The sequence below is a fragment of the Stylophora pistillata genome, chromosome 6 (genome assembly GCF_964205215.1).
Source record: "Stylophora pistillata chromosome 6, jaStyPist1.2, whole genome shotgun sequence".
NCBI classification, from domain to species: domain Eukaryota; kingdom Metazoa; phylum Cnidaria; class Anthozoa; order Scleractinia; family Pocilloporidae; genus Stylophora; species Stylophora pistillata.
In genome coordinates this window covers 12,463,047-12,483,298 of record NC_142524.1, presented here as the reverse complement: position 1 = coordinate 12,483,298, position 20,252 = coordinate 12,463,047, and the positions used below count along the sequence as shown (strand labels likewise).

At 41.5% G+C, this 20,252-nt stretch overlaps 1 protein-coding gene across 3 annotated transcripts; it reads left to right on the top strand.

The window, feature by feature from the left end:
- Positions 1-442: 442 nt before the first annotated feature.
- Positions 443-18,320, top strand: LOC111336734 (uncharacterized). Of its 3 annotated transcripts, none has more exons than XR_015988489.1 (15): positions 443-551; positions 1,261-1,398; positions 2,026-2,169; positions 10,200-10,331; positions 11,370-11,427; positions 11,659-11,801; positions 12,301-12,369; positions 12,641-12,722; positions 13,226-13,332; positions 13,948-14,064; positions 14,280-14,367; positions 14,718-14,872; positions 15,053-15,142; positions 16,626-16,750; positions 17,813-17,952. XR_015988489.1 is itself a non-coding variant. In XM_022942880.2 (15 exons), exons 1-15 carry the CDS (start codon positions 507-509, stop codon positions 17,969-17,971), a joined length of 1,692 nt encoding a protein of 563 aa, XP_022798615.2. In that variant the 5' UTR covers positions 443-506; the 3' UTR covers positions 17,972-18,320. The 3 variants fall into 3 exon arrangements, 2 of the variants coding, with proteins under 2 accessions (XP_022798615.2, XP_088580633.1); XM_022942880.2 differs by having other exon boundaries at positions 16,586-16,750; positions 17,813-18,320; XM_088724507.1 differs by lacking the exons at positions 443-551; positions 1,261-1,398; positions 2,026-2,169; ... (9 more) ...; positions 16,626-16,750; positions 17,813-17,952 and adding an exon at positions 4,931-9,152 and having other exon boundaries at positions 10,200-10,324.
- Positions 18,321-20,252: the final 1,932 nt, after the last annotated feature.

The window sequence follows — 20,252 nt, the reverse complement described above, 5'->3', positions numbered from 1 at the left end:
TGGTCTTGAAAAGGTCTTAAAAGAGATGACATCTGTATGGCTGTCTTTAAGGTGTTTCCTTAAATTTTGTTGAGCAGCTTTTCCCCCAATTTTCTCAATATATTTCTTCAAACGGTAAAAGATTAATTATAATTAATTAATTAATAATTGTTTATGAAGTGGACGATATGAAAATCGCTTGACAGAAACATACTATCGAAACTTCATGGTGTCAAGAGATTCTTTGGAACATAGTACGTCATAGTCGCGTCATACCATGCTAACAATTATCTTCTGGAATAGAACTGTTTAATTCTTTTTGTTCCCATTACCCTAAGGATTAACTATGCTAAAAAAATTGTCCTAAAAAGAATCTGCGATTCTTTAGCATCACGTTTTTCTTCCCATGACAGACGCGACCCCATCTCGTTTTAGAGGGGGGAGGGGTAACGTTGCTTTTTTTTTGTTTTTTTGCCCCCGGACCTTCACCCGTTTCGACGCATGGCTTTCTGGGACATATTTCCAATATGGCGGCTGTTTTGCACGGACGACGAATGCTTGACTTGCTTCCGGTAAAAATCGCGAGTGAGCTTTCCATCTCACTCACACAGATATTGAATTTTTTTAAAAAGGTTTCCTTTTTGTGTGCACTAAAAACCTTAAAATACAGATCGGAGAACAATTCATGTACCTGATCGATTGAAATATGCCCTCCGCGTGCTTTTGACTGAAGTCCAGACTTGAGGACATGCGAAAAATTTGGTTGTGGCTTCATGCCACAGCATTTGGGATAACCATGACAGTTTTACATTTTAATTATGCTGCCACCAATGTAATGAAACTTTAAAATGTCATTGTTGCATTTTAATGTGCGCGGTGTTTACGTGGACTGCAGCTATGTAATTCAAAACATGTAGTTGACTTTCAGTTTGTCATTAACCCTTTTACTCCTAAGATTTGATAATAAATTCTACCTTCTAGCTGTTACACATTTCCTTGTAAATTATTTACGAGAATTTGCTGTTAGATCAAGGTAACATTGCGACTTCTACCTGATTTGATGTTCTCATCACCTGCTTGCTGAATAATGCATGGATATTGTACAAACAAGTAACTTGTTAATCACTTCTGGTAGTTTAAGGGTTAAATGTCCTGTTGGGTTTTCCAAGTTAAGCGTTGCTTTCCTTTTGTCACTCTCTATGTTGCAGGGGGGATGGGGCATTGCAATCATTTAACATAAAGGTGCACTTTGCTTAACTTACTGTCTGATTATCTTTACAGATATTTGGTTATCAGCATGTTAGATGTGCGAATTTGGCCAGGAAAGTCGTAGCTTCAAGTTCTCCATTCCCTAAATCTACAAAAAAACTGGTCAAACAGCCAGTCAAACTGCTAGTCAAACGAGTCAAACCTAATATGGTAATTCGTTTATAACTATAGTATAACTAGCCTTGATTATTATTATTGGATTCCTTGCTATTAGCTTCAACCCTTTACTATCTAAAATCACTATGAATATTCTCCATACTGTTCTCTTTATATTTCTTAAGGTGCTGAAAATGAGAATTTGTCTAACAATAAAGAGCTTCTTTAGTTGCTGATCATTTCCTAAATTCTGCTGACCTACATGTGTGATTTAAGGGTGATACAGAAAGGAGAAATTAGATGTTAGTCACTCTTAGAGGGCAGAGGTTTAAAACATTTCTGTTATTCCTGTACTTTTGGAATCAAACAAAAGAGGATCTTTGAAAACATTATTCAACATTCTAGCTCTTTAACCCCCTAACTGCCAACCCTATTAAGAAATCCCGTGCCAGTGCAAATAGCATATTATTTTTCAGAATTTTAACTTGTTTGAATTTTAGAGGCCAGGTAATTTTACATTTCTAGTGCTAGGGATTCAACTGTTACTCTCTAACTTTTTGATCGGTATACTGAGTATGACATGTAGGCACACAAATTGCAAATTGTGTGATGTAATCAGGCGTGAAGGGATTAATACTTTGGACACCTGAATCTTGTTGTCTTTTGTTGCATAACTCACAGGATATGAAGTCTGCGCTTTCAAGACAACTGAGCAGAAGAAGAGATTTGGCTTCTCAAAGAAAACCAATGTGTGAACTGCAGAGTAACAAAGAGACAATATCCAAGGGACGCAAAGAAATTGTTATTGAGCCATCTTGTTCTGAGGTAAGTAATCAGATGATGAACTTTTTTAAGCCATATAGCTGACACTACAACTAACCACCTTGAGGAGCTTAAAAACAGGCTTTTGTGGTCTCATTGTATTATCACCTTAAAATTATATTTTTTCTCTCACAAGAGTGTCTTCAGGGATTTTCCCTTTTTGTAGGAGATGATGACCTCAAAAGATAATTGGAAGTCTGTGCTAGCCTGTCTTTACTTTTATTCTCATGTGAAAACCACCAAAAGGCTTGGTTACCAAATTGAGCGGAGTTTCTGAGCTCTTCAAGAAAGTGATCCACCCCCCTGAAATTCTAGGTTATCTCTTTTTATTTAAATGAATAAAGGCTGATAGTTTCGAAAGAAACTGTTAGGGGCTGCGTCGGTGGGGGTAATGAAACAATTTGGATATATCAACAAAGTTGAAATGGTAAATTGGCCACCGTAACGATTACAAAAGCTGACGTTTTGAGCGTTAGCCCTCCAACGAAGGGCTAACACTCGAAACGTCAGCTTTTGTAATCGTTACGGTGGCCAATTTACCATTTCAACTTTGTTGATATATCCAAATTATTTCTTTTTATTTAAGCTTCCTTTGGCAGTGTTGTTTAACCCGGGTGATGACTGATCGTACTACAAGCTTGAGATCCTGCTTGGTTAGTTAATAATCTTCATACAAAAGTGTTATCATGCCCTCAACAGATTATATGATATAAGATTTTATTGTACCTTTTAGATAGTATGTGAGCTATACATACATACATGCATACATACATAACCTTTATTTCCATTCAGATTTATGAATAGCACTAGATGTGCCAGTATCTCCAAACATATTACTACAAAACAAATGACAATAAGTTTAGAATTGAAAGACTCATATAAAACCTCATATAAAAATGCTGATAATTATATACTAATCCCCACTAGATATATAACTCCTAATGGGGATTAGTATATAATTATCAGCATTTTTATATGAGGTTTTATATGAGTCTTTCGATTTTAAACTTATTGTCATTTGTTTTGTTGTTGTATGTTCGGAGATACTACCACATCTAGTGCTATTCATAAATCCGGATGGAAATAAATTTTATGTATATATGATGTACGATCCTCGCAGTAGATAGCGCTATTTAAGCAATAGCGAAAATCAGACCTGAAAAAAATCAGGCCTGTACGGGATTCGAACCACTGACCTCTGCGATACTAGTGCAACGCTCTACCAATTGAGCTAACAAGCCAACTGGGAGCAGGCCGTTAAGTTGATTCGTAATAAACCCGTGAAAGTGATAAATGAGATACAATGAAATATATGAAGTTCATATATTTTGAACTGCGATATTAGATACATATGATGTACGATCCTCGCAGTAGATAGCGCTATTTAAGCAATAGCGAAAATCAGACCTGAAAAAAAAAATCAGGCCTGTACGGGATTCGAACCACTGACCTCTGCGATACTAGTGCAGCGCTCTACCAATTGAGCTAACAAGCCAACTGGGAGCTGGCCGTTAAGTTGATTCGTAATAAACCCGTGATCGCAGAGGTCAGTGGTTCGATAAACCCGTATCGCAGACGTCAGTGGTTCGAATCCCGTACAGGCCTGATTTTTTTCAGGTCTGATTTTCGCTATTGCTTAAATAGCGCTATCTACTGCGAGGATCGTACATCATATGTATCTAATACCGCAGTTCAAAATATATGAACTTCATATATTTCATTGTATCTCATTTATCACTTTCACGGGTTTATTACGAATCAACTTAACGGCCTGCTCCCAGTTGGCTTGTTAGCTCAATTGGTAGAGCGCTGCACTAGTATCGCAGAGGTCAGTGGTTCGAATCCTGTACAGGCCTGATTTTTTTTCAGGTCTGATTTTCGCTATTGCTTAAATAGCGCTATCTACTGCGAGGATCGTACATCATAGATATCTAATACCGCAGTTCAAAATATATGAACTTCATATATTTCATTGTATCTCAAAGTTTATGTATGTATGTATGTATAGCCCACATACTAACTAAAAGGTACAATAAAATCTTATATGATATGATCTGTTGAGGGCATGATAAAAATTTTGTATGAAGATTAACTAACCAAGCAGGATCTATGATTGGTAAATTTAGCGGGTGGGTCATATGTCACTGTAGAGCTTGCTAAATTCAAAGGTTTGTTTGAATTAAAACCTCCCCTCTCAGTCTGGACCTAGAGATATAACAAACATCTTACTGACTTTGTATTCTAAGGTAGGTAAAGCCCGCTTACGAGCCAAGTGGCCCATCGGGCTGGTGCTTAACTCCAGTTTCTGTAACATGAAGCGACCAAGAGTATTTCTACTCCCCCCCTGGATGGAATGCTGGTCCATCCCAGGGTTACCCCCCACATTAAATTTGGTAGTTACGAAAATAAAGACTCCGAAAACGAAGACCCCCTACGAAAACGAAGACCCCTACGAAAACGAAGGCTCCCTACGAAAACGAAGGCCCCCAACGAAAACGAAGACCCATTACGAAAACGAAGACCCCCTACGAAAACGAAGACCCCCTACGAAAACGAAGACCATCACGAAAACGAAGACCCATTACGAAAACGAAGACCCATTACGAAACCGAAGACCCCCTACGAAAACGAAGACCCATCATGAAAACGAAGTCACATTACTAAAACAAATTCAGAAGAGATTGATATTACCTTTGTGGACAAAGATTACCGTGTTTATTCGTCTAGACGAACTTGGCTATAAGCCGAGATATTGCATGCAGAAATAAATAACAAAACAAGTTGAAGTTGGTCATTGACTTTATTTATGTGGTGGCTTCCAAAGGAGCGATTTGTTGTTTTCGGCGCGTAGTTAATATGTCTTACTGTTCGTCCTCTGTGTCGGCGTCGAATTCGTCGTCCATCTCCTCCTCGTCCGCTAGTTCTGTCGTTTCTACCGAGTAGATTGTTTCATCTTCCGTGCCGTCTGGAGTGTTAGAGATTCTGCAGGTTTTTTAACGAGATCTTGCGAAAGTGTTTTAAGAATTCCGAAACTGACCAATCAGAATGGCCCATTCACATATTACGGTGTTGAGATTTGCGATCACGTATATTGTCTCAGCTTATAGCCGAGTATTTTCAATTTACATGTTTTAAGAACCTTCCCGATTAAAAGAGACCGAAGTTTAGGGTCTCGGCATATAGACGAATAAATACGGTAATCTTTGTCCACAAAGGTAATACCGATCACAATCTATGCTTTAATTGTGGAAGGCAAAACCACAGAGCAGACCAGTGCCGTAGGCGTGGCTACGCCAAGTGTAAACACAAACACCGCAGAAGCATATGTGATAGACCGGATAGGGAAAGCAGTAATCCAGATGGAGTGTCATTGACAGTCTACTCCAATTATGCAGAGGAGAAAGTGCTACCTGCGATTATTCCCGTCAGTATTGGGGGACAAGTGCTTTGGGCCTACCTAGATACAGGATCCGGACGCAATTTCATTTCACGTGAAGCAGTCAAGTTAGTGAAGTTGAAACCGACACGTCACGAGACTCGCGAAATCTTGACAGTCAATGGAACCAAAGTCCAGACAATGCCAGTCATTGACACCCATATTACGTCCCTGGACGGAAAATCATGCGAAAATGTGGAATTCACTGGATCGAAGTTAGCTGATTTTACTACAGTGAGAAGGCCAGACATGAATCAGCTGAAGTTGAAGTACTCACATACACAAGACAAGCGGTTCTACATGACGTCCACAGGAGAACATCAGATACACCTCATTCTCGGAGACGGTGTTTATAGCAGAATAAGTACAGAGAGGGTATTCAAAGGACACCAAGGAGAGCCGCTGGCAGAGGAGACAACCTTCGGTTGGGTGGTCCATGGGGGAGACGAATATGAGAGTGGAAGCAGCTGCATGTACATGAGAGAGGTTAATGACTATGAGAAACTGTACAGTTTGGATGTACTGGGAGTCGAGGACCGGGGAGAGAACGATCAGCTGGATGTTCTGCGTGACTTTAAAGAGGGTGTTGTTAGAAGGCATGATGGAAGGTATGAGGTTGGTTTTCCTTGGATACCGGGAGTTACATTAACGAACACAAATGAAGCACTTAGCAGAAAGCGGCTCGAAAACGTGGAGAGAAAGCTGTCAAGAGATAAGAAACTGAAAGGAGAGTATGGCGGCATTATTGAAGAGCAACTCAGAGCTGGGGTAATCGAGGAAGCACCTAAGATTCCGTCTGGAAATCGTGTATTCTACATGCCTCACAAGCCAATTGTAAAGCAGAGTGCAGTTACAACTAAGGTTCGCATGGTGTTTGACGCAAGTGCTAAGTCACAGCCTTTGACTTACAGCATCAATGATTGCATGTTCACTGGTCCTCCGTTGCAGCCGCTTCTTTGGGACATAGTGGTTAGAGTGCGAATGTCCGCAAGTCTGCTCCTTGGAGACATAGAAAAGGCATTTCTTCAGATTGGTGTAAAGGAGGAGGATAGAGATGCAGTCAGATTCTTGTTCAACATTAAAGGAATAGAGAAACATTTAAGGTTTACACGTGTACCTTTCGGGGTTGAAGCAAGCCCTTTCCTACTAGGAGCAACTCTGCAACATCACTTTGAACAAGAAGGGTCAGAATTTGAAGAGACAGTAAGGGCACTTAAGGAGAACACTTATGTTGACAATCTTAGGCAAACGGGAGGAAATGTAGAGAAATTCGTGCGGTTCAAAGAAGAGAGTACTGCCATACTTGAGTCTGCCAGGTTTCCGGTGCACAAGTGGGAATCCAATGTGAAGGTTCTTGAAAGTGAAGGCATGCCAAATCCAAGCAAGATCCTTGGACATGTATGGAATAAGGATGATGATACACTGGAGCTGCTTGCAAAGCCTCTTCCACAAGAACATCCAGTGGCCAAGCGCACTATACTCAGTTACCTGGGAACTATCTATGACCCACTCGGGATAATCTAGCCCACCATAGCTGAGGGAAAGCATATTTATCGAGAAGCCTGCGATGAGAAGAAAGGCTGGAATGCAGAAGTTTCCCCCAGATTGAAGAACCAATGGTTAAGGTGGACGAAGCAACTTAAACATGTAAGGGTGCCTAGAAGTATTGCTTTATTTGTCGGAGAGATAGGAGCAGTCCATTTACATCTTTTCGCAGATGCCAGCATCCTAGCATGCTGCGCAGCAGCTGTTGCGGTGGTAGAACATGAGGCAGGCGTGACCAAAGGACTTCTGACCTCAAAGTCGCGGATTTCAAAGAGAAGTACATCGATAGCAAGACTGGAGCTCGCGAGTGGCCACATGGCAGTAAACATGGCGAAGAACCTCAGCACGGCTCTCCAGCGTTGGCCCATCCAAACCATCAACATTTGGATGGACAGCATGGTAGCACTATATTGGATAACTAATCCCGGGAGAGGATGGAAGGTGTTTGTGTCAAACAGAGTAAAGAAGATAGCAGAAACTGCGGGTCCAATCAACATCATTTGGAAGTACTGCCCATCAGAGTTGAATCTAGCTGAGCTCGGGAGTAGAGGGGCAACCATTGTGAAGATGGAGAGAGGAAACTGGTTTGCTGGTCCGGATTGGCTCTTGGACAAAAGGTGGTGGCCGGAGCAGCCAAGGCTGAATAGCACCAAAGAAACAGATGAAGAGAGTAAGGTGACCCAAGAAGCAATCCTTCGCACACAAGAACGCATGATCGATGAGTGGGATGCTTTGTTAGAAAGAAGCACCTACTGGCGTACAATGAGAGTAACAGCATGGGTGTTACGTTTTATCAGAAACTGCAAGGTGAGAAGTAGGTCAAAGAAGATGTCAGGTCCATTAGTTACGGAAGAAATCACAACTGCAAGTGACCACTGGGTGAAGCGAATTCAGAAAGCAGAGGAAACGTGTCTGAAGTCCCCAGGATGGAAGTTGGTCAAAGATGACTGTACAGGAGTTCTCAGGTGTGAGGGCAGAATTAAAGGATATAAGCCGATTTACCTTCCTAGTGGTGTATTTGTGGAGAAGCTCATCCTTCACATCCACAATCAGGTCATGCATCTTGGTGTTGCGAACACGATGGCGAGCGTGAGAGAAAACTGGTGGATACCAAAGTTGAGAGTGAAAGTGAAGAGGGTCATTAAGAACTGCAACATCTGTAAAGTGTACTCTAACAAACCTTATGGAGTGCCAGCAACTAGCACTTTGCCAGAATATAGAACTGATGGGTGGAGACCGTTTGAAGTAACCAGAGTGGACTTTGCCGGACCCTTCTTGTACAAGGTCAGTAAGAAAGAACAAGGAAAGTGCTACGTCATTATTTTCACCTTTGCCAGCTCCAGAGCGGTTCATTTCGAAGTTGCAAGAACCCAAACGGCCGATGAAGTCAAGAGTAAGCTGAATGCCTTTATCTCGCGACGAACAAGACCTCGCATCATCCACTCAGATAATGCCAAAACTTTTAAGGCCACAGCAGATTGGATCAAGACGGTGAGGAGAAGTGAGAAGTTGCAGAATTATTTAGCACGTGAGAACATTCGCTGGCAGTTCAATCTTGCAAAGTCACCCTGGTGGGGAGGAATCTATGAGAGATTGATTAAGGAGATAAAGAAGACCTTGCATAAGACTTTGGGGAGGTCACATCTTTCATATGAAGCATTTCAATCAGTCATCATGGACATCGAAAGGAATTTGAATAATCGCCCCTTGACATATGTTGAAGCAGGGAGAGAGGAAGAGGCGGTACTTACACCGAACATGATCCTGTGGAGACGAGATGTGTATGCTGTAGAAGGCACTGAAGGCTCAGATGCAGAGAAGCTAACAAGGATGGCCAAACGATTGGAAAATGCTAAGAACAATGCATGGAAACGCTGGAAAAGGGAGTTTGTTCACAGCCTAATGGAGAGTCATAGGCTCAACAAGGTAAAGGGAACCATACCTCAAGTCGGAGAAATTGTACTCATCGTTGGAGACGAAAAGAACCGCGGAGAATGGAAAAAAGGTAAAGTGGTGGGTCTTATCAAAGGCAAAGATTACGTCGTCAGAGGGGTAACTTTGTTACACAAAGGGCACACTATTGACCGACCGCTTCAGTTAGTTTGTCCCTTGGAAATCAGAGCGGTGGAGGATGTTGATCAATCTCAAAGGGGGAGGAGAGATGGAGTTGATGTAGGAGAACGGAGACCAGGACGAGCTGCAGCTCAGAGGGCTACTCAGAGAATTGCAGAACAATTGCAAGAAGAAGAGAATTGATAAACTGAACTGCGGTCGAGTATAAACCGGACTGTCACATAGCGAATCGGATCAGTTTCATGTTGCGTTCGATTGTAAAAATTGTGTGCTACAATTTTTAGGGGAGTTGTGTACGAGAGTTTTACTAAGCCCACCCCTCACAGTTTAGTGACGTTCAGCAGTACTACCAAACAAGGTGGTAAGCACGTGCGTGTAAAAAGAAAAAAGGACAAGAAGGAGAGTATGGGCTGTTTTATTGTTCGGCTCAATGGGTCTTCGTTTTCGTAATGTGTCTTTGTTTTCGTAATGGGTCTTCGTTTTCGTAATGGTCTTCGTTTTCGTAATGGGTTTTTGTTTTCGTAATGGGTCTTCGTTTTCGTGGGGGGTCTTCGTTTTCGTAATGCGTCTTCGTTTTTGTATGGGGTCTTCGTTTTTGTAATGGGTCTTCGTTTTCGTAGGGGGGTCTTTGTTTTCGTAGGAGTCTTCGTTTTCGTAGGGGGTCTTCGTTTTCGTTACTGCCATTAAATTTGCTGGTACCCATTTAATTCTCCTGGGTGAAGAGAAACACTGTGAGAATAAAGTGTCTTGCCCAAGAACACAACACAATGTCCCCAGCCACGGCTCAAACCAGGACCACTCAATCTGGTGCGAGTGTACTAACCATGAGGCCACCGTTCCTCTCCACTTATAGTACGGACCTCCAACTCAGTTAGGAGATGTATACAACATGTTCAAAACTACTTAAATAAACTTTTATAGACAAATTCTATTTCTGATAGTTTAGCAACTGTTTTTGTTTGCCTATTTTCTCTTTCAGAATCCTGCATTCACCCCAGACAAAGATGAAGATGTTGAGTTACAAGTTTCATCATTTAGCCCTCTTGGATTAAGAGAGGATGTGTTGAAGGCTTTGCACAATATAAATGTGACAAAACCCACAGTCATTCAGGTGCATGAATATAGAAAGTTCTGAAACTTTTGCAAAATAACTAATTTTATACCACAATTGGCATTACTGGTAATTTGCTACTGTTGATAAAAGCACAGACAGTGCGGCTCTCATCAATGTGTCATGCAATGTGTCACGCAATGTGTCACGCAATGTGTCACACACTTAAAGGATAGTTTCATTTGGTGTCAATATTGTGGTAAATACAAATTGACAGTGGTTTAGCAAGCTCTGAACTCACCCGGCTGTGCCTTGTGCGTCCACAACATTTTGACTACTGTCATGATGAATGTCATTGTTGAAGTTTGCAAAATGCAATTTCAAAATGGATTTTTTCTGTTGGATGGAGTAAATAAACTATTACAACAACAACAACAACAACAACAACAAAATAAAATAATAATGGGTGCAATGAGGTGGTGATTGATTTTCTTTCAGTCAGGGCTCGACACTGACTTTTGAACTTACTAGCCAAGTGGCTACTGACAACTTAGATGTTAGAACAATTTCAGTTTGTTTACCAGCCAAACTGCGGGCTAATGGAAATCAAAAATCACTAGCCAAAACTGAATTTCTGCTAGTCTGTGACTAGCTGGCTACCCTTAGTGTTGAGCCCTATTGAGTGCAATTTTGTCTGAAATTATTCTTGTGATTTCAAAATGAACTTGCACTGTAGGCTTGTTTGATTTTGAAATCTTGCATATGATTTCAGAACAAATTGCACTCTGCTCAGTTCAGTTTTCCCATCATTTATCATTACATTAAGCTTTCACAAAGCAGAATTACATTGGTTAGCTAGGTTTTGACAGCTCAAGACCTACCGTAAAACCCAAGTAATCACGACTGTGGCAATATCTTAAAGAGAAAATCTGCTAGTTTTATATTTTCATAATCAGTTCTTGGAGCATACTAATCAATTAGCATGTTTATAAATATTGATGCACACACATACAATTTTTTTGTTAAAAGAAAACTTGTATAAATGTAGGTATTAAACACATAGAAATCTACTAAAATTTTATTTCGTACTAATTGCAGATGGTAACAATTCCCCCTTTACTTAAAAGAGAGCATGTACTTTGTGCCGCGCAAACAGGTATTGTACTGGTTAATTGCTGTTTAAAATAGGACAAATGTATCAGTTAGAGGTTGTCACCTTGATGTAACTTCAAGTTGTCCCGCCTGATTTATAACGAAATGTATAGCAACTAGACGGCAGAAGTACAATTAAGACCCTGGGGATTAAAGCCACAGGGTTTCGTTAATCAAATCAAGGTTTCACTCAAGTTGTGCAGTCCTTTGATTGAGATATTGATTGTCATTCCAGGGACTGGAAAAACTCTTGCTTACCTGGCACCCGTGGTTCATCATCTGAGAGAAGACGAGCGAAAACTCGGTGTCATAACTCGTCTGAAAAGACCACGAGCATGTATTGTCGTTCCAGGGAGGGAACTTGCTATTCAAGTTTTAGTAAATATCTGTTTCTCTTTTCTAAATCTTGTAAAACGAAAAGTTCAAATCTTGGTAACCTCTGAGCTAAGTGGCTCTTCAAGTGAAATTTGACAGCTCTACTGGCTGGTTGCCTTTAAAATACAGTGTTTTGGCGAAAGACTTTCTCCGTGTTGTAGAAATGTAGCCCAACTGTAGAGCACAATACGAGGAATTTATTCCCCTGGTAAATTTATAATTTTTGAGTTCTAAAAAGTAAAATCAATGGCAATTTTTTGTGGCACCATATGTTCTCGATACCAGAACAATTGAATAAGCAAGAATAAGTCGTCAAGTAAAATAACATATTTCGAGCTCAAAACATAACAAAACCAAGATGGCCGCCACAGGGAAAAAGAGTACCGAAGCCCACGGTCCCAGTGGTAAAACCACGAAAGGGCGGGAAAAGGAGTGATCTTTGAACAAATCCTTCTTTAACAGTAGACACACTCCCATGTCATGTACCCTTTTTTTTCTCTAGGAAGTTGCTAAGTCGTTAAGTCATCATGCACGTTTTAAATCAGTTGGCATCATTGGCGGACGGAAAAAGGTGAGAGAGTTTAGAATCATAGTCAAGGAAAGGCGTACTTTAAGGGGTGCTTTGTTTCCAAGTGGGGTAGTTTACAATGATAACACAGTCTGTAATGCTTTTAGACGTCACTGGGGCCACAGTGCAGATACCAACCCCCCTCCCTTAAAATGGAAAATCCTACGCCCGTGGAGTCGTTTTGTCCAGGTCGATCAGTAATGAAGAAACACGTGCTTTTCAGGTATTGTGAAGTTATGACTAAACTGCGAGATTTGAAATGTTTCTCTCACAGAAATTTATGAAAAAAGACCTAGCTTCTCCCGTGGATCTCGTAGTTGCCACTCCTGGAACGTTACTTCAATTCCGCGAGAAAGGTGCGTACCATATTGGAATTGCCCTCATAAGCACTTACGAAAATATATGTTTCCGGCTTGCGTGACCCATGTTCATATTTATCGGTCACGCCTTTATGTGGGCTAGGTTGTTCACGAAAGTCTGACTCTTAATAAAGGACAGAGAATACTCATAGTTTTGTATTTCACTGTGATTTTCAGGGGTTACAATATCTTTTTCCAAGGCGGTGCTAAAAATGTGATAGGTAGCCGTGCCCAGAAAAGGGGCTGTAGGGCGAAACTCAAACACGAGAGCCTTCTGTCAGGCTGAACAGACGGTGGTGATAGTAGCCTACGTGTAGCCGTACTCCCTCCCCCCGAGAAGTACGTACATGTCTCCTTAGGGGGGAGGGTACAGCTACATGTAGGCTATGGTAACAGGTCTTACCGGCAGCAGTCCGGTAACCGATTGTTTTTAAGCCCCTGGAATTTTTGTCCGCGTCTTTGTGCTTACTTACGAATGGTTTCTTCATATTTTTCTTTAGATCGTTTGTTTTTCTCGGATTTGTCGTATTTGGTAATCGATGAAGCAGATTCCATGTTTGATTCCACGTTCAAATCAGACACAATGGAAATTCTTCAATCGATTTCAGTGAGTTGACACGTATCATCGTTGTTACACATAGTTTCCTTTACATACGCGTTTGACGCACGTGCAGCCCGCGTGCAGCACGCCACTAACTGAGTGAGTTCCACAAGGTGTTAGGCCCCATTTACATGGTCTCGGGTACCTGAGACAGCCCTCCCCCCCGAGACAACTTTACGGAGCGTTTATGCAAAGTTCGACATCTGCTAACCCTCGTTCGGCCAGGCCAGATTACGTATCCGACAAAATGGCGGACGGCAAGGAAAGAATAGCTGTAAAACAAGCGCCCTCTGGTCATAACGTACGCATGTATACTCTGTTCGAGTTGTCTCGTCTCAAGAGGGCGAGACAAGGTGTTTACATGACAAAAAGTTGTCCCTCCTACCAGGGTTACCTTACCTGCCGAAGTGAGATAACTCGCCCAAATGCATACAGGGGCAGACAAGTACTGACGTTGTTATCAAATTTACATACCCTGTGGCAATTTGATTTGATTTATTGAATTTATCTTTGTTTCAATTTTCCAATGGGCTCTCATCACTTCTCATATCTCACCCCACCTTTTTTTATTCATTTCTTGCCGTTCGTTTGCGACTACCATTTGATGTAACCTTGTTACAGATACGACAAGGTAAACTTCCCCCTCCCGGCGAGCAGCCAGTGGACACGCAAGTGACTATAGTTGGTGCAACGATGCCAAATGAGTTGGTGGTGGACACCTTACAGCGAATGCTTCCGGTAAGATGGAGTGTAATCCGCATGACAGGTGTTTTTTTCGATAAAGAATGCGGGGGACATTTTCTCGCGATGCCTGTCAGGCAGTACTGGGGCGCTTTTTCTCTTTAACATTTTCGGTTGTGGCGGTACATAATTTTTTTTGAAAATTTTTCCTGGAAACTGAACAGGTCACAAACGTCATTGATTACAACAAGCGAATATATTTTTTCTTTCAGCGCTTAAAAATCTGTTCATCTGGTCTTCACCGCGTTCTCCCTCATATCAGACATAGGTTTGTGAAAGTCAAGCAGGAGGAAAAGGCAGGTACGAAAAACAAACATGTCTGTATTATGATTACCTCTGCTAAGAAGGGACAGAACAAAAGTTCTTCGAGTGGTGAGTAGAAGTTCAAATATACTGCGGAGGTAAAACTCCAGCCAAATTTCCCTTTGAAACAGAATTAAAAAAAATATCTTCCCATGGATTGAAATTTTCGGATCTTAAATCAAAGGCCAACAGAAGTACACAAATAAAGTAGGTTTTTCAGTGATGAGTTTACCCTGGAATGCTTTTAATGTTTTCTTTGAGTACTCTTGCATTCAACAGTTTGAAATCTCGTCGAACTTGAGGACAACGAAGTGCAATATTTTGTTTTAATTCTTTTATTTTTGCAGGCAAACTCTTAAGACTCCTGAGACACGACCTCCAAGATCCTTTTCAGCGAACCATCGTGTTCTGCAATACCACGGAAGCCTGCGATTTTGTGGGGCATTTTCTCACGGAGAAGCGGATCAAATTTATCCGACTTCACAAAGTGCTGCCTTCCAAGGTAATAAATTTGCAAGTTTGTAATGTGTATTTAAGTCAACAATAAATCTTTGCATGGGAATTTGCTTTGATAAATCAGCACTGGATGGGATCTTTTTTTTTTCAATTGGTGCAAAAGCGTAAAACGGCAGAGAAAGCTAAAAGTTGTTCATTTTGTTTTGCAATCTTTCGCTTACTGAAGGTGAGGAGCAACTTATTTGAAGAGTTTCAGGAGGGAAGAGCACGAGTTCTTGTTTGTACTGATATAGCATCCAGAGGAGTAGACCCTGATGTAAGTATGAACGGAGTTTAGTTCTATATGCAGAGCCGTGAAGGGGAACTCAGCGGTCAAAATTTAGGGCATGCGCGAAGGGTTTAATTCTGACCGGCCGCGCGCCAATTTTCCGCGCAACATTTCAAATGATTCAAGCTTTAACAAAAACGTTATACGCTTTTAAAACACCGCGACTTACTGCCTTATGTGGTTGTTGGTAACTCATTTGAGAGTTAAAAACATGAGAGTTAATGAGTTACCAAGCTCAAATGAGTTGGTAACTCATTTGAGCCTGGTAATGCAGCATGAAGGCACTCCAACCAGTCGCACATGCGTAGAAGTATGTATTCCTCCAGCCATGGGTGCTTCAGTGCGCTTGCGACCCTCTCCACATTGAAACAACCAGCGCTGGGGACTAAGCCTAAGCCGTGAATTTATTTGCTCATTTATACCATGATGTATATAATTTCTACAGTTTTCGCTTAATAGAGTGGCCCCTTAGATTATGCCGCGCACGCCGGCGTTCTGTTTTTATGGATAATTTTAGAGGTTTTTCGTTGTTACAGTCAATCTAAGTGAAGCGTACCCCTCAAGATTACATTAATGAATTGATCATTTGGATATTGAACCCGCCAGTCATTTCAAGAATGCAATAATGAATTAATGATTTGATTATTAAACCTGCTAGCCGTTTCACGAATGCAATAATGGATTGATTGTTTGAATATTGAACCCGATAGCCGTATCCGTTTTGAAAAGGCGCGGATCATTGTTCAAATTAGAAGTCCATTTCTGAAGTCCATTAAAATTGTTCAAACTGAAATGAACAAACTGCACTGTCGATCGCAAATATTAACGAAATAAAAAAATTCTTGCGATGGCTTCACCCGTAAACTATTTTTTTCTACCATGAATACACACAAGAATTTCTACAAGTTTGTCAAGATGTCAATAGGCGAAAAAAGCTCTCGATAACTTTCCATTTACAACATTTACAAGAAGTTCTACGCAACACTCGAACTCACCTTTCCCCCCATGTCTGACGCCATGTTGAAATAGTTCCGATCCATCATCACGTGTTCGCATAATCCAATCAGAAATGGACTTCTGATTTGAACGTTGATCCGCGCCTTTTCAAAACGAATACGGCTATCGGGTTCAATATTCAAATAGTTAATCCATTATTGCATTCTCGAAACGGTTAGCGGGTTCCATGTTCAAATATTCAATTCGTTATTGCGCTCCTGAAACAATTAGCGGGTTCAATATTCAAATAATCAAATCATTAATGTAATCCTGAGGGGTACGCTTCACTTAGTTTGACTGTAAGATCACTAAAAGGAACCGAAACGTAATTAGCAAGATCCTTCCTGAGGATAGAAAGCGGTCCATTGCTTGACTTTATTCCAAGTGTTCTAAACATTTAACCTGACCTTGGTCTCCCCACCCTCCCCCCCGCAGGTGAGTCATGTAATCAACTTTGACTTTCCCACGTCAATAGTGGACTATATTCACCGCGTGGGCAGAACTGGCCGCGTGAAGACTGAGACGACATCAACAGGGGTTTCGGCTGCCACGAGTTTACTGACTCACAATAGGGATGTCAGAATGGCAAAGATAATTGAGGTGAGACAATCGTCTTTTTTCCTTTGATCGTCAATGTATATGTTTTTTCTTTTTTAAACAAAGTAAAACACCACTAAGAGAGGATCGTGTTGTTAACCAGGTGGTAAAACGCGCAGCCCCTAACCGAACTACTTGGGGTTATTTGAAACGATTTTGATACGATCAACCAGAAGAAATTTTATATTATTTCCGGTTTCCTGCCGAAAGAATTTTGATTATGTAGTACATTAAGTAAATTTCTAAGCATGTTTGGCCAGGACAGGGTCTAGAGAATAGGTGTGAGTTTGGGGAGCGAGTGGCCAGTATTTTCGGATCGATATGAGCAACCGCGTACCCACCCCCCCACCCTCCTCCCCTAACCCAACACTAACCCTGACTTGTTATCAGTTGACTGTTGTTGTGTTAGGGGAGGGGTGAGTGCGCAGTTGTTCAGATACTGACTTTGATCCGTATTTTCTTGTTGAAAATGACAATTGCCTTCGTCAATCTTCCCAGCAGCGGAAGGTTGGAGAGAGAAAAAGAAATTTCTTTTTGGGGGTGGGGTGAACGACGATCAAAAGAAAGCAAGATGGAATGGCTCCCTGTCCCCATTTTCCACTCTAACTTTTTATCAAACATCGCTGGTCGGATAAACGATCGCGGGTTTGTAACGTTAACTCGCCCAGGCGCCCCGTTTCTCGAAAGTCCCGGTAACTTAACGGGCCCGTAAAGCTGTTCTGTTTTCATTCAAGATGGGGATTTAAAAATTTTTTAATATTATGCAATAAAACCATCAGCTTAAGAAACAAAATGGACTAATTTGTGTGCTAGAACCTACTTTTCTATCCTTTAAATTTTGAATTTAAAATATGGCATCGGGCCCGTTACATTAACGGGACTTTCGAGAAATGGGCCTCTGGACTGCAGGCTGGTCATGACGTGGAACAGGTGCCCTTTCGTTTCCAACAATTGTCCCAACTTCATGATACGTTTTCGACTGTCACTTCCCTTTGGCAGATCGAATTTTTAATGAAGGTGTGCTCTATTAACTTCCGCTAACTTTATTGGCTTGTTCTGTTGTAGCAAGCCGCTAAAAAACAGAGACGTCTGGAAGGTATCGAAATTCGCCCTAAGCGCCCCACTGCCGAGCCTGGCCCAAGAGAGAACTGGGAAAATAAAGAAATAAACTTTAAAAAGTTGGATGATGAGGACTTTGATGAGGATGACGTAGAGTTCACGTGACATGGGGTTTAGAGTTCACGTGACGTGCGGTGTAGAGTTCATGTGACGTGCGGCGTGGAGTTCACGTGATATGCGGTTTTTCAGATTGAAACAAGAATTCGTATTATTGAAAACATGTCACGAACGCTACGAGTTACTTTGATCCTAGGGAGGAGTTCGTGTTGGTTGTGACTTTAGGCAAGTGTTTGTCTTGCGAAACTGCTGTAAACGCCTCATTAAGAAAACAAAATCTCATGACTAAAACATCGAACAGCGAAGGAAAAAAGAATGGTTGAAAAATGTTAATAGGACATAGAACGGCTGATTACTTCTTCAGTTGTTAAAATTTGTTCTGTTGACACGGTAAGAATTGTGTATAATTCTTAAATTACACGAAACTTACTCGTAAGTTGAAGTTTGATTGGGATTCTATCTTGTCATCAGTCAGGAACGAAGGAGTCACATGAGAAGCACGCGCGCTTGCTTATCTAGCCATTTTTTAAAATCAACTAACCGGCCACACAGATGCACAGGAACGAAGGAGTAGGGTGGGAAAAGACTGGAGACCCTCCCCTCCCCCCCACCCTGAGGGTCGTGGGAGGGCATGTGACTCCTTCGTTCCTGACTGATGACAAGGTAGAATCCCAATCAAACTTCAACTTACAGGTAAGTCTCGTTTAATTGAAGAATTCTATCCTGTCATCAGTCATACGTCACTACAGAGTCACGTGAGAATTCAAAGAGTGCAAATGACACGTGGTCCAAGTCGCCAAAGATGACTGTTGTTATAAGCATGGTAAAATGGTCAAAAGGCTCTTACGCGATCCATTTATTCTGTGAATTCGCGGACATAGGAATATTCTAACAATAACAAGAACGAGAAAATAAGTAAATCATCGATATTACATATTATTGGCAGTGTGCTGAGTTGTAGATCGAGCTTGGTCTAGGATATGGCTACTAAAGTTAGGATTAATGGGTTTATTGCGATGTCTGGCAAATGTTTCTACTCGCGACCATCCTCCCGCTTTCAGAATGTCTTGTATGGGGAGTCCTGACGATAAGGCGAATTACGAGGAGGCAGTCCTGCTACTGTGGGCTGAGTATTGCTCGGTATTAATGCCGGCTTCCGTGAGCATGGATTTTATCCAACGTCCAATCTTGGCTGGTGTGACTGGTTTGTACGGTTTTAATAGGGGAAATAAATAGCTTCGACTCCTGGCGAAGGGGTCTGGTTTGCGTTAGGTAGTGTCGTATATGCGTAACCGGGCAGAGTTGTAGTTCAGACGAGTAAGCCTTGATCTCGATAGGCTCCAAATGATTGCCAGGTCATGGCGTGGGTTCTGAATCCCCATCCTCGACGTCGTATTGTTGTGTACAACGTTGGCGAGGCCCCCCGCGAGCAACAAACTGTTCGAGGAGTGTTGCCATAGAGCTCATAGACTTGTTCATTTCTGGGAGGGTCTCGCGTAGTGTTTCAGTGCCAGGTTGGCTAATTATTTCATTTTCGGCAGGTTGCCTAGAATGGTCAGGTTGACCGCCTGAAAAGCCAGGCTGGCCTGTGATTTCGGCTTCAACGACTATTTGCGTTGCTTCGTTGGCCATGATAACAACAATAGTCAGCTAAGTTTCTGTAAAAACTAAGAAAAACAAGCAGAGGGTGAAGAGATGATATAGACTGGGTATATACTCACTACAAAAGGTTTGAATACTGGACCACGGTGGTTCTGTACTGCAGGCTAAGAAAGCGAACGTACAGTGGCTAAATAAGCAAGCGCGCGTGCTTCTCATGTGACTCCGTAGTGACGTATGACTGATAACAGGATAGAATTATACTGAGTTATTTAACCCTTTACCCCCTAGAGTCACTGGCTTCTAATTTCTTTAATACATACATACATACATACATACCTATCTACCTACCTACCTACCTACCTACCTACCTACCTACATACCTACCTACATACCTACCTACATACCTACCTACGTGAAGGTGTAGTCTGATCGTATTACAGAAAAAGCTTTAGCTACAACGGCGCCACATTATGGAACAGTTTACCACGCGATATAAGGAACACAGAGTCTCTGGGGTTATTTAAACGTAAGATCAATGACATTTTTAAAGTCTAACGCACGGCATTCACGGAAAACAGCTTTAGTGTTATAGTATGTAGTTTTAATTTTAAATATCTTAGCGTATGTGATATGTATTTTTATAGGCTGATGAATTGATCGTGTCTAAATAAAGATTACAATACAATACAATCGTCCGGGTGAGTGTAGTCCTGAGAAGGACTGTTGT